Genomic DNA, 13836 nt, shown 5'->3' with positions numbered 1-13836 from the left:
AAAGCCCCTGCAGAGGTTCCCTTTGCTCCTCAACAGATCACAGCTTGAAAACCAGAGAGGTGAGCAACCAGATCATCTACAAATAATGGTTAGTTTACCTCTTATTATACCCATCCTTCTTATTCTGTCACATGGTAGTCCTTCAATAAATCTGTATTGACTTAAAGAATGAAAAATAAAATTATGTTGTCTAGTTCTTTCCCAGGTTATTAAAAATGGTGGATAAACCCATCTTCCTCTTTTTTCTGACTTTAAAGTGAAAGTTTCTAGTGTCTCATCACAAAATACAGTACAGTATCTTTGTTTGAAGTAGGTGTTTTTTATTGCATTCTGGATCTCCTATTTTTATTCTATTAAAATATGTATTGGGGGGTGCCTGGGTGGCTCAGTGAGTTAAGCCTCTGCCTTTGGCTCAGGTCATGGTCTCAGGGTCCTGGGACCGAGCCCCACATCGGGCTCTCTGCTCAACGGCGAGCCTGCTTCCTCCTCTCTCTCTCTGCCTTCCTCTCTGCCTACTTGTGATCTCTGTCTGTCAAATAAATAAATAAAATCTTTAAAAAAATTTGTATTAGGAACAGATACTGAATTTTATAAATGTTTTAGTGTCACCTATCAAGATAATCATATGTTTTCTTCTAGGATTTTTCAATTTTATGAATTGTTTTATTATTCAGCTAACTATCCTCATAGTTCCCGAAAAGAACTACTTGATCATGGTATCTTGTTATTTGAGTATACTGTTGGATTTACAGTGTCAATTCCTTACATAACTTTTTTTTGTTGTTGTTAAGTGCTTGTTTGTCAAATTTCGTTCAGCGGTTTCCCACTCTGGTTGCCGCTCAACAAAATCACCTCTAGCGACTTACTAAGACACAGATGCCTCAACCCGATAGAAATTTTTCTTCTCTAATTCTTAAGTTTGTGTTTTTATTTTTAATAATTCAACACTTTTGCTTACCTTTTATTCCTTACTGCATGGGTAGCTGAGTTTACTAGCTTCAATCTTTCTTCTTTAGTAAAGTAAGACTATATATTTTTCTCTGGGTACACAGCTAGCTGGACCCGATGGTGTTCTCATAGTGGTTAGTTTCTGTATATGATACAAATGTAATTCCATTTCCCTTTTAATTCTACAGTCTCTTAGGAAAGGGCTTTAAAACCTTCCAGATATTTTTTTTAAAAGGGATTTGTTTCTATTTTATTATTTATTTTTAGCTTTGTTTCACCATGATCCAAGAATGTGACCTATGTAGATTCCACTTTTTGGAATCTAATGAGCTTTTCTTTGTAGCATAAAATATAGTAAATTTTTGTGAAACTTTACTAAGTATTTAAAAAGATGAAGTATACTGGCAATATGTTTAAAGGCTTGTAATTCAATATATAAATATTAAATGAAAGTCAGTAATTACTCTTAGTGTCCTTTATGTTCTATGTCTTCCTGTCCTCCTTCACTTCCTTCCTCTTTCCTTCCCTCCTTCCCTCTTTCCTTCCTGCCCTCTCACATTCCTTTCTTTCTTCCCTCCCTTCCTTCCTTCTTTCCTTCTCTCCTTTATTCTCTCATTCTTTCCTTTTTTTCTTTCTTCCTTTCCTTTTTCCTTCCTTCCTTCCTCCCCATCTCCATCCCTCCACCCCCTCTCTTCCTTTCTCCCTCCCTGTCTCCCTCCCCCTTTTTTTTTTTTTTTTTTACTTTTCAAGGACTGAGAGGTACTTTGTGGTCTCCTATTACTATTTTATTTGTCTCGTTTTTGTTTCTAATCAGCTTGTGGAATGTTAAATTGACCTACATGACTTTTAAAGCCTCTCATCATTCATTTTCCTAACTTCCAGGTGTACAGAAAGATAGACAGCCATCTTGTCTGCACTGTGTTAATTGAGGCATAGAAAATATAGGAGTTGAATCTGTCTACATTATGGGTGCTCCACATAATTTTTATAAGGTGAGTCTCTCTTTTTTTTTTTTTAAGATTTTATTTATTTATTTGACAGACAGAGATCACAAGTAGGCAGAGAGGCAGGCAGAAAGGAGGGGGGGAGCAGGGTCCCCACTGAGCAGAGAGCCTGAGATCATGACCTGAGCCGAAGGCAGAGGACTTAACCCCCTGAACCACCCAGGGACCCCAGTGAGTCTCTTCTTATGTTTAATAATAACTAATAACCTTAAGCTAATCTTCTGCTTTCCTTTGTGTTTGCATTCATACCACACATTTAGGTTGTTTGTTTGTTTATTTATTTATTTTTTAAGTTTTAGCTTGTTCTTTACTCTTTGGCTTATATGAAAGAACAAGCAGCTATACATTTACTTTGCCTCAGGGGCTGCTGCATTACATTTTTCATTGTGAAACCAACATATTCAGACAAACGCCTTCCATGTACTGAAAAATTAAATAGTTCCTTCTGATGAAGAAACTCAAAGAACAAATGTGGAAATATCTTGCATAATGGAGCTATTACTGCATATTGTTTGATGTTAATACTCAGACATCATGAACAATTCTCGATCCTGGTGCTGAAAATCTAAAAATCCAGGTAATTTTAGAATCTGTAAACAGTTATTCAAGTGACTTTCCAGCTGAAAGTCTGGAGGCAAGCCACATTAAGAAGAGGATGTTGAGCAGCAGTCTCTTCAACTTTTGGTAAGATGTTCGGTCTAGAACACAACGTAATATCACACATGACAATTCTCAAAAATTTCTAATCTTTCATGGTACATTAAGAAAGTTCTTAGGAGGGGCGCCTGGGCGGCTCAGTGGGTTAAGCCTCTGCGTTTGGCTCAGATCATGGTCTCAGGGATCATGATCTCCTGGGATCGAGTCCCGCATCGGGCTCTCTGCTCAGTGGGGAGCCTGCTTCCCCTTCTCTCCGGGCCTGCCTCTCTACTTGTGATCTCTCTCTCTGTCAAATAGATAAAATAAAATAAAAAAAAAAAAAAAGAAAGAAAGAAAGTTCTTAGGAAAAAATAGATAAAAAAAAAAAGTTCTTAGGAAAAACTAGGCTGTAATTACCAAAGATATGACATATGACACGCAATTTGAAGGAGACCTCCCCGATCAAGAAGAATGCTAATAAAAAGGCCCCCATGAATATAGATGGTAAGAATTAAAAATGTGTCAGGCATTTCAAATGCTTGATGATGATTGCAAATTGCCATTTCACTCTGCCTCATATTTAGGATATCAGAAAAACGTGCCATCCCTTCCATCAGCCTATGGAAAGTTAAATTGACCACAAGACAGTCAAAGCCTCCCTTCATTCTGTGTGCCAGTGTTTTTTAGTTATACATGAAAATAAATAGCAGCGCATCATTCCACATGTTAAACATAGCATTTGCAATTTGTACGTCTGTGTCTGGAAATGTTTCATTCCTTACAGCTCAGCTGTATTTCAAGCTCAGTCCTAGCACTTGTAGATACAAACTGGACACACAGCTTTTCTCTTGGGGTCTTTGCTGTGCTTTGTATAGAACTGACCTCCCTCTTGGGCACTGAGTGCATTTTAGCGGTGGTTGCAGCAGGGAGGAGAGAACCAGGTGTCTGGTTGGGACTTCTCTTTCTACTTTTCACCCTTAGGAATAATTTAAATTTACTTGTATTTGTTTGTGATTATAGCACATAGTTGAGTTTGGGTTTTTGGCAAAATCTCAGTCCTTTTCTTTCGGTGGGAAAATATGCTCTTCTCACATATTTTTGGCCAAGATACTGTGTGTGGTCTTCTCTCCTTTTACTGTGCTTTAAATACTTCCTCTTGATTTCTTTTTTAATTTCCTATTTTGTAATATGATTTTTTTTTTTTTTTGTGGGCTTTTCCCTCCAGAACATTGGAAACTATTTTTAAAAGCTCTGGGAAGGTACTCAAGTGATTAAATGTTCCTAAACGTTTACTTTGGGCTCCTCAAGAAGTATTTTTGGTTGCTAAATTGGTAAGCCTCTATATTCCCACATTTTCATTGACAATCCACAGGCACTGTTAAACATTTTCTTAAGACTAGATAGCTTACGCTTTCTAAAAGTTATTTGCATTTCTTGAAATAAGTGGCATTCAAAACTATGCTACTAATTCTTGCGTGCTATGCTAAGGTTACAGCTTCTGTTACACAATACTTTCAAATGAACCCCGTTTACTTCTCTATTTTCTGACTGCTCATATCCATCCTTGTTATCAAGTCTTCTGTTTGCTTAAAATTGGTGTGGGTGGTTTCTGTTTTTGCTTTCTCACCATTTCCTTGAGAACTGTTAAAATCTTCTTCCTAGAGCTTGAGCCAGAGACCAAGTGAAGCAGATAAACAATCAAAGTCTAGCCATTCAGAAGGCTGAGGAAGAAGTGGAGAAAGAACTTAGGCTGCAGACAGTCCAAACTATGATCTTTATCTCTGCCTGGCTTCTCTGGTTCATTGAGTCTGCCAAATCAGGAACTCCTATTCCATATCTGGAAAGAGGCCATTGACTATGTCAGGTTTAGCTTCTGCTGGCTGTGATTGGGGAGTGTTCTGTCTCAATGAGTTGGGGGGGGTGGTCATCATCCTCAGGAAAAGTGTTTTCTGTCTGGTTCATTAACAATCCTGGTGTTGAGGAAATATCCACAAAGCTTACTTACTGACTCCACGTCTTTTATGACTGAGGGTAAACCTTCCAGATTCTGCCCCATCCCAAATGGGGTATCATGGGTCACCTAGTTCTGCTACATGAAGTAGAAGCTTCCTTCTGCATTCTGCTTATATCTGCAGCTCTCCTACCTCAAAATGAAGAAAGATGACTTTCTTAAAAAATCTGGGCAACCGCTTATAAACTCTGGAGCTTTAGCTAAATGTTTACTGAATGTATGGATTAAAAAATTACTTTGGGGGTGCCTGGGTGGCTCAGTGGGTTAAGGCCTCTGCCTTCGGCTCAGGTCATGATCTCAGGGTCCTGGGATCGAGCCCCGCATCCGGCTCTCCGCTCAGCAGGGAGCCTGCTTCCTCCTCTCTCTCTGACTGCCTCTCTGCCTACTCGTGATCTCTGTCTGTCAAATAAATAAATAAAATCTTTATTTAAAAAAAATTACTTTGTTCAACTTGAATTGTTCTTTGTTGCATGGGTTTTTAATGATCTTCTGTCAACTGGATTCTAAGAGGGGCAGGTGGCTCATTTGTCATTAATGGTAAATCCCTTTTTAATAGGTTTACCTTGGGTTCTTAGAATGGCCTGAAACTGACATGGTAAACCATGCATATATCATTCCGGATGGGAAACTGCTGTCAGAAGAAGCTAGCTAGACTGGGAGTTAGTATGATTAATAAGCCAGTGGTGGGACATTGCTTAGTCACTATGATCCCATTTCCTCCTCTAGAAGATGAAATAATGTTGCCTGTGCTGCCTCCTTGAGCAGAGGACTTTTGTGAGTAATAAATGAGATGATATATAAGAAAACACTGTGTCAGGAATAGCAAGACACTCTGTAGGAGAAAGCTTGCCTCACTCTTTCTCCCTGAGGTGGAGAGGACCAGAAGTTTCCTTCTCACAGATTTCACTCCTTTGAATAAGAGGAAGATGTTTCAGCTAAAAGAGAAACAAATAGGCCATCTGTTCCACCTTCATTCATTCATTCATCATTCACTTACTTATTCAACACAACAGACCACAAGGCCAATTCTATCCTTCCCAATTCTATCCTTCATGAAACTTATGTTTTAGTAGCAGCAATGGGCAATATCCAAATACAAAAGCAAGATCAGTGACGGGCATCATTAAGAAAGAGCAAAATCTAAACGAAGATTTGTTCAATGGATATACAATTTCAGGCACACAAGAGTACGTTCTAGAGAGGCGTACAGCATTGTGTCTATAATTAATACTGCACTGTGCACTTTAAAAATTTGTTGAAATGGTAGATCTCATGTGAAGTGTTCTTACCACAAAAAGTGGGGACACAAAGAAACTTTCCAAGGTGGTGGACATGTTTATTACCTCGATTGCAGTGGTGGTTTCAGAGTGTTTTTATATATCAAAACCCATCAAATTGTATAAATTAAGTAAGCATAGTTTTTAACAATATCAATTATACTTCACTAAAGCTGTTTTAAAAAAAGAAAAGGGTAAGGAAGGATCCTGAAATGGACCAGATGGAAGAGGCACAAGAGTTATTTTAGATAATGTGGTCTAAAGAAAGATCCATTTTCGTTTTTTCTGGAGAATTTAAACCTGTAATTAATAAACTATCTGACAAGAGCATAATGTTTGAAATTCCCAAAGAGACCTTCAGGTATCTTTCTCATTTTCCAATTTATAACAACATTTTGAGGTACACAGTCTAGATTCGATCTAGGTTTGAGAAATCGCCACAGGGAATCTGAGGTCCAACTGGACAAAATTTCAAAATGGTGAACATACATACCCATTTCATGTCTGGTGCTGGCCACACCTAAGCCATACTCCTCTAAAACATCCTTTACTGTCCTCATAGATTCATCGTAACTGGCAGCCAGGCCAAGGAAGTTGTACGAGCCCATGTTGATGACATCTTTGATGATTCTTCCAGTGAACCTGCAGAGAGAAGACCACAAAGGGCTTTCTCATTTGACATCATCCTAGTGCCCCACAGAAGACTCATACAAGGAGATCTTGGGTCTGGCCCCAATCATATATTTTGTTTTTCCTTTCTGGTGTGCATTGCTGTCAATACAAAATGGTCTGCCCTTGGAGGACAGTAACGCCAAAATGAAGCTGGGCAGAGTATTGGAAAAAGGTATCACAAGCCATGGAGTATCATTTAGCCCTGGTTTTCCTTGGGTGCTCACTCCTGTGACACCTGTGCTCTTGTTTAAATTCCAGCAAGAACTTTGTAGGTGAGAAAGAGCCCTGGTCATCACTGCCTCCTTCAGCAAGAAGTAGGGGGGTAAAATTGTCAATAAAGCTGAAAAGGCTCTTCATGGCTAGCTCTGTGTATCCCGCACTTTCTGACACAGGCTTTATTTTAATCTAACACAGCCACCCTTGGCAACTGAATAACCATGACTTCCCCCACTGGAATTACCAGGGCTTGCAAAAGGCTCAATGATGGAAGACCAGCAACTTCCACGGTTTGGTGTTTATCAGCTCTGTAATTTAATGCCCATGCTAGGATTTCCTGGGAAGAATTTCTTTCAACCAAGACCCTCCAGAAGGCTGCCTCACCTAAATGTCCAGTTGTAGTCATCCGACACCCTCTCCATCACATCGAACCGAGACCCCGGGGCACTGCAGATGGGCCGGTTCCAGTTGTCTCTGATTCTCATGTACAGGTTCCGCGTGTAAAAATTCTCAAAGTTTTGATAAAGCGGCACAAAATCCTGTTACAACAGAGGCAGCAGTTTACCTTTGGTCTCCTGCTTTTTGTATTTTCTTAGCAATTGAAGGCTGGAAGAGCCATGAACATAGTCCACAGCACATGGTTTTGGAGCAAGGGCCTATCGGTAAGGGGACAGGTGGGTCCACAGAGAACACTGTGAGGCCTCCAACCGTAAACAATTAACATTTTAGTGGAAGGAAGTAAGAAAAACATGACACAGAAAGGTAGCAAAGATGATAGTGCAACATGAGGTAAGTCCCCAAATGAGTGGTGGGCACAAGGAATCTTTGCAGGATTCCATCTGAAAAGTAACAATAGATGTTTATATCAAAGGAGTTTTGGAGAGAAAAGTGGTGAGATGATAATTTGGTCTTAATTTTTTTGAACATGAATATTCCCATTCATGTTTTCAGAAATGTGGATGAACTTGATCTTGAACCTATTGGCAAAACTCTTGGCAGCTGGCTGGCTGTCACATAGCCGAGGGCCTAGAAACTGAGTTGATGAGCTTGTGGAGACACCTGGCTTCTCCCACAGTTGCAGTGACAGTACCGTTTTTGCTCTATAAAAGGTAAGCCATGCTTGAGGGGTTGACAATCCAGCTGAGGCTCAAAGCAAAACATATCTAACTTTTGGTCGTCTAACTCCTAATAGTACAAGGCAGAAATTACAAAACCTTGGTCTAAGCCAAGTACTTTGGGCAATTTGTAAGATTAGAATGAGAGGGAGAGTCACGTCTTGCTGGAGAAATCAAGGTAGTTTACGTGGGAGGGGTCTCGAAGCTGGGCACTGAAGGTGGAATGAAATTGCTTTGGGCATGGATGCTTGGAGAGGGCACTCAGCATGAATGGGTCTGTGTTAGAAGTGTAGGGTGTTTTTGAGAATGAGCAAAAATAAAACATATGACAGTTCTTGTCATTCTTGCTTGATCTATAATGGCTCCCACCGCACTTAGGTCAAAGCCAACGTTCTGAGCGATCTGCTCCCTGTTACCTTCCTAATCCCATCCACTATTATTCCCTGTGGTGTGTTAAGGTGGCAAATCCAGTGGGGCACAGAAAGTGGGACCTTTTAGTGTCTGGATGAAGAACTCACACATTATCTTGGAGTCAATGAGGAACCACTGAATAACCAAGAGGGAGCTTTCCTATTCTCCTATCCTTTCTGAGTTCTTTGCTCTCCTTCCTATAATGGAATAGAGCTGATTTCCTGAGGGAACAAGGAGGACTAGGGCTAAGGCTTTGTGGAAGACCTTCTTGTGCTACTGGTTTGGCTCACTCATCTCTCGAGCTAATCCATTCCAGAGAAAAATATAGAGAATCTGCAGGCTTTGATGGCTGGTGGTTGCACCCAAGCCACAGTTTGGTTTGCAACATCTTTAGGTTTTCAGTGCATGGCATCATTTCTGGGGAGGGAGTTGTGATTGCCTATAAGAAAGAATGTTTATAACCACAACCCCAGCACATGCTGGGGACTATCTATTGCATGCAAATTTGGAGGACGAAAAGGACAACTTTACTGGTTACATCTGTAAGTTGAAAATTTCATACTAAATGCATTTGTCCTTTAATATCTAAGTATCCTGATAGAAGTTTTAAGATTCAAAGCTACAAAGTTATGATAATTATACCCATTTATGTTCTAACAGGGAAATGGACATTTTTTAAAAATTATTTTTATTAACATATAATATATTATTTGCCCCAGTGGTACGGGTCTGTGAATCATTAGGCTTACACATTTCACAGTACTCACCATAGCACATACCCTGACATATTTTTGAGAGAAAAGGAGATTGTATAATTTCAGGAAAATCTTTTCCAAACAATTTCTTCTTCTTTTTTTAAAACTGTTTACTGACTTTTAGATTGCTCCATATCCCCAAATGTTGTGTCCTTCTATTTTTAATTTTTTATTCCTTAATTGAAATGACATCATATACATTCATACTATCAAGAGAAAATAGAGAAGTAGGTCTGTAAGTCCTATTTTAAGACTCCAAATGGAATTATAGTTTTAGACTTTTTGAGAAATCTTACTCAAAATAAAGTTAATAGTTGGTTTAGGAAAACACTTTAGGTAGGAAAAACAAAATATTATGTCTATAGTATTAAAACAAAATTAATTTCTTTTTTTCTTAAATATTTTATTTATTTATTTATTTGAGAGAGAGTGAGAATGAGGGAATGGCAGAGGGAGAGGGAGAAGCAGGTTCCTCATTGAGCAGAAAGCCTGATGCAAGGTTTGAGCCCAGGACCTTGGGATCATGACCTGAGCTGAAGGCAGATGCCTAACTGACTGAGTCACTCAGGTGCACCAAAAACAAAAGTAATTTCAGTGCAGAATGACAAGATGCACAGGATACCAGGGCAGGGGGTACATAGAAACTGTAGATTTCAAGCACCCATTTGACATGTGAGGAAAATTAGACCCAACAAGGTGAGTAGCTGAACTCTAGTCAGCCTCTGGCTTTGGTCACCTTCTCAGCAGTCACTTCAGAGTGACTTCAGGCTGGCACCTTCCCCACTTGTACAAGCTTCCCCCAAAACCCCAGTTATTAAAAAAAAACCATGACCCATGATATGGAAAGTTAATGCCAACAGTTTGCCAGACCATGGAGGAGTGTCCGCTCATCTTAAGGAACTTGGCATTTACTTCAGGAAACAACTTAGGGCATTTCGTCATTGAACCTCATAAAGATATGCTATCATGGCCTCTTGAGGGAAGGTGAGAAAATACTCTACCTTGCCCAAACTTTCTGACCCAGAGATCCAGATTTTCTATCTACAAGGAAATGGGCGGCCAGTTTTTTATTGAGACAAATGCTTTGAGGGCAAGATCCAGGGATTCTAACCTATTCTGTGGGATCAGAGAAGACTTTGTAGTAGGAAATGATCTTCGTATTTCTTAGTAATTAGAATAGAATTTGGCGGAAACTTCTCTGCCAAAGGGATAAGCTAGTTTGTTTTGTTTTGTTTTGTCTTGTTTTGCGTGTTTTGTTTAGCCATGGAGAGCCATTTCTTCGTGAGTTGTGTGAGTGCTAACCCAGATCTAAAACACAAGCTCAGCAGTCTATGTGTCCCTGAGAGGGAACTACTTAGATTTCAAGGTCTGGTTTGGGTAAGAACTGCCTTCTTTTGTGGCATTGTCCTGCTTCCTCTGCACCTGTAAGCTTCCTGTATCTGCATGGGTGTATGTTCACCCCACCCCATTCCTTTGAGCACCAGTGAGGTTTCTTCAGGAGCAGCCAACACCTTCCAAAGGTCAATGTCCTCTAATCTCAGGTAAGCCTCCCACAGCATTTTCGCGATACCAGAAAATGAAACTGGACTAGATATTGCAAAAACAGGAGCACTGCAAGAGGACATACCTGTAACCATCTGTAGATGTAACGTGTCACTTGGCCTACTCACTATCTTTCTTTTTCTTCCTGACACAAATGGCTAGATGTGACAGTGAAATTTGGGCCATAAGGACAGAATCGTTTTGGGGGGTGGGGTACAGGAAGGTTGAGCAAAATCTAAAAATGCAGCCACAAAAATGTCTTTGTTTCTACTGCAATATGACAATCTTTTTCCACCTTTAAGCTTATAGGATACTTTATAATTTTCCAAGTGTTATACATATTTCTGTCCAACGTTTATAGACAAATCAGTGGAAAGTCAGAAAATCTGAGTGGACAAATTGGGAATTAGAGTTCTAAAACCAGTGTTCTTTTCAATAATCATGCTATAGGGCTAGGTGTTTGTAAGGAAGTGAAGAGAACATATCCATGGCCCATTGTGAAAAATACTGCCAAATTTGGAAGCATGCTTCTTATTTGATTTAACTACTTGCTTGTTCAGTATGAAATAGAATCATGAATTTGTAGAGAGAAAAAATCATTATCAAACATCAATTATTAATTTTTGCCCACATCAACACTTTGTTTTCACCTACACTTCTGTTCTCACCTAATATTTCATTTTATGTCATTATTTCCTTTTGGGAAACAGCCATTTCTCCAATCAAGGTCAAGCTCTGGATAATAATAAAACGTTCATTTTTTCTTTGTTGTTGGAAAGGACAATGTATCATAAACAGTTCTTTGAAGTATGAGAAGCATAAAGTCAAGATGACTAAGTTTAATTCTATTAAGGAATTAGAGGGATATTTGAATAAAAATGGTAGACTCAGTGCTTATAAGTATTCTACTACTCGTCTAAAAGTCCTCTGAAGTGACAAAAGATGTTTAAGAAGTAAAATAAATTTATAAATGCCTAGAAAGACAATCAAGAGTATCATTACTGAATCAGAAATACTGAAGCATCACAAAAGATGGAACACATATAAGATCTGACCAATGGAGACGTAAAACCCTAGGAAACCATTGTTCTTTTTTTAAAAAAATATTTTATTTATTTATTTGACAGAGATCACAAATAGGCAGAGAGGCAGGCAGAGAGAGAAGGGGGGACGTAGGCTGTCTGCTCAGCAGGGCTCGATCCCAGGATTCTGGGATCATGACCTAAGCCAAAGGCAGAGGTTTAACCCACTGAGCCACCCAGAAACCATAGTTCTAAACATATGCTGAGAAGATTGGTTTGGACATAAGCTAACTGTAGGGGAGTTTAAAGTTAAAAGTGAATAACCATAAGAAATGGGTAGTCAGGGCACCAGAGCCTGGGGATCGAGTCCCGCATCAGGCTCCCAGCTCCACGGGAAGTCTGCTTCTCCCTCTGATCTTCTCCCCTCTCATGCCCTCTCTCACTGTCTCCCCCTCAAATAAATAAATAAAATCTTTTTTTTAAAAAAGAAATTGATAGGGTTATTAAGTGGAAAGCTAGATCTCTTTGTCTTCTTTTTATTGGGTTAATAAGTAAGAAGCAGTTGTGATGTCCACAGGACAAATCTCCTTGCTAGGTACCAGGAACGGAATGGAAGAGCAATGCCCCAATGTAGAGAGATTGGGAGTCCACACTGCGAGAATAGAAGCTATTGGTCCTGGCAATTCCTTCCATTTCCCTTCTCCGGTCACTCAAGATAGGCGAATATGTAGGAAAAAAAGGATTCTTTAATTAAAAAAAAAAAAGAAATGAACATAGAACAAAGTGTCAGTGCTATTTAAGGAAAACTAGCATAAGAGGTACCACATTCAGCAAGCGGAACAACTAACGAAAAGACTTAACAGAAAAAACAGAGGAAGAATTTAAAATATATTCATCTTTTGAGACAAACAGCAGAACAATGCATCCTTTAAAAAGATCAACAGTTCAAAAGTAAAACGGACACCCGAAAAGCAAATTAATAAGCTAGAATAACAAATTGGTTAAGTTTTCCAGGACATGATGAAAAAGGATAGAGAAGAAAATATGAAGCAAGTCAAGAGATATGTAAGACAGATTCAGAAGATCCAATATCTCTCTAATGGGAGTTGCAAGATTGAAAAAAAGGAGGATAAGAAGAAGTGCAAGAAGAGGAAAAAAAGGTAAAAAAAAGATGGAGGAGGAGGGGCAGGGGGAAATTACAGAAAGGAAGAAAGATTTGAATCTTAAGGTGTAAATGATCTACTAGGTACTGATTCAATTTCAGTCTCCAGGGATAGTGAGGAGTCATAAGTCCATAAGGAGTCGCCAATGTTTGTTTTTGACCTATAAGAACAGCAATTTCATATGTTTCAAGAAAGTAATTGTTCATAACTTATATTATTTTATTAAAACACAAAAGCTCTCACGTTTGGTTTAAAATAAATTGATATGCTGCTTACAAGAGGGCTACATTTTCTGAAAGTGATGAAGACTGAAATAAAGAGATGACTGTTGAAGAAAAAGCAGATGTATAAATATTCATATTAGACACAACAGAGTGCAAAGTAAAGTAAGATAAAAGGAAGAAACCCACCAAGAACTGTAGGAGCTGTAACTCATGTATCTAAGAGTTACACTGAAATACATAAGAAAGAGAAAAACTAACAAATCCATAATCACAGTAGAAGACATTAACACATGTTCTCAGAAATTATAAGTGTAAGAAGACAAAAAATAAATAAGTCTAGAGGATCCAAATTACATAGTTAGCAAGTTTGTTCTAATAGACTTAAAAAGACAGTGTTCAGTTTTTCATGGCACGCATGGAAAATTACAAGACATTCCAATACAACTATCTGAGAAGCTGTGGCACCTGAAGAGAGATATTCATTAAGGTGGTAGCATCTGGAATTAAAATATGAAAATACCAATAGCTTTCCTATATGCCATCAATAACTAATTAGAATATGGGATAGAGAAAAAAGATAATATTCAAATACCACCACCATCAAAAATTCGTACCCAAATAATGATCATAAGAGGAAATATCAGACCTTAGAATAAAGAAAGTTATAAAATTTTATTAAAGGACTGAGAAATACCTAAATAAATGGAGAGACATATCATGTTTCTAAATGGGAAGATTAAATGTTATTAAATGCCAAAACTTTCCAAAGTTAACCTATATCTATAGATTTAATAATATATTACCAATTAAATGACAACAGTTTCTTTAAAAAAAAAATTC

General features: G+C 38.6%; 1 protein-coding gene across 1 annotated transcript in view; it reads right to left on the bottom strand.

Annotated features, from left to right (window-relative positions):
• Positions 1 to 13836, bottom strand: part of SPTLC3 (serine palmitoyltransferase long chain base subunit 3) — a 138003-nt gene that overhangs the window by 82768 nt on the left and 41399 nt on the right. The window contains exons 3-4 of the mRNA XM_080814494.1: positions 7149 to 7303; positions 6370 to 6518 (exon numbers count right to left, since the gene is read on the bottom strand). Coding sequence (XP_080670620.1) covers positions 6370 to 6518; positions 7149 to 7303 — 304 coding nt within the window. The remainder of the gene's footprint in view (positions 1 to 6369; positions 6519 to 7148; positions 7304 to 13836) is intronic.

The sequence above is a fragment of the Martes martes genome (genome assembly GCF_963455335.1).
Source record: "Martes martes genome assembly, chromosome: 9".
NCBI classification, from domain to species: domain Eukaryota; kingdom Metazoa; phylum Chordata; class Mammalia; order Carnivora; family Mustelidae; genus Martes; species Martes martes.
This window is presented reverse-complemented; position numbering and strand designations above follow the sequence as displayed.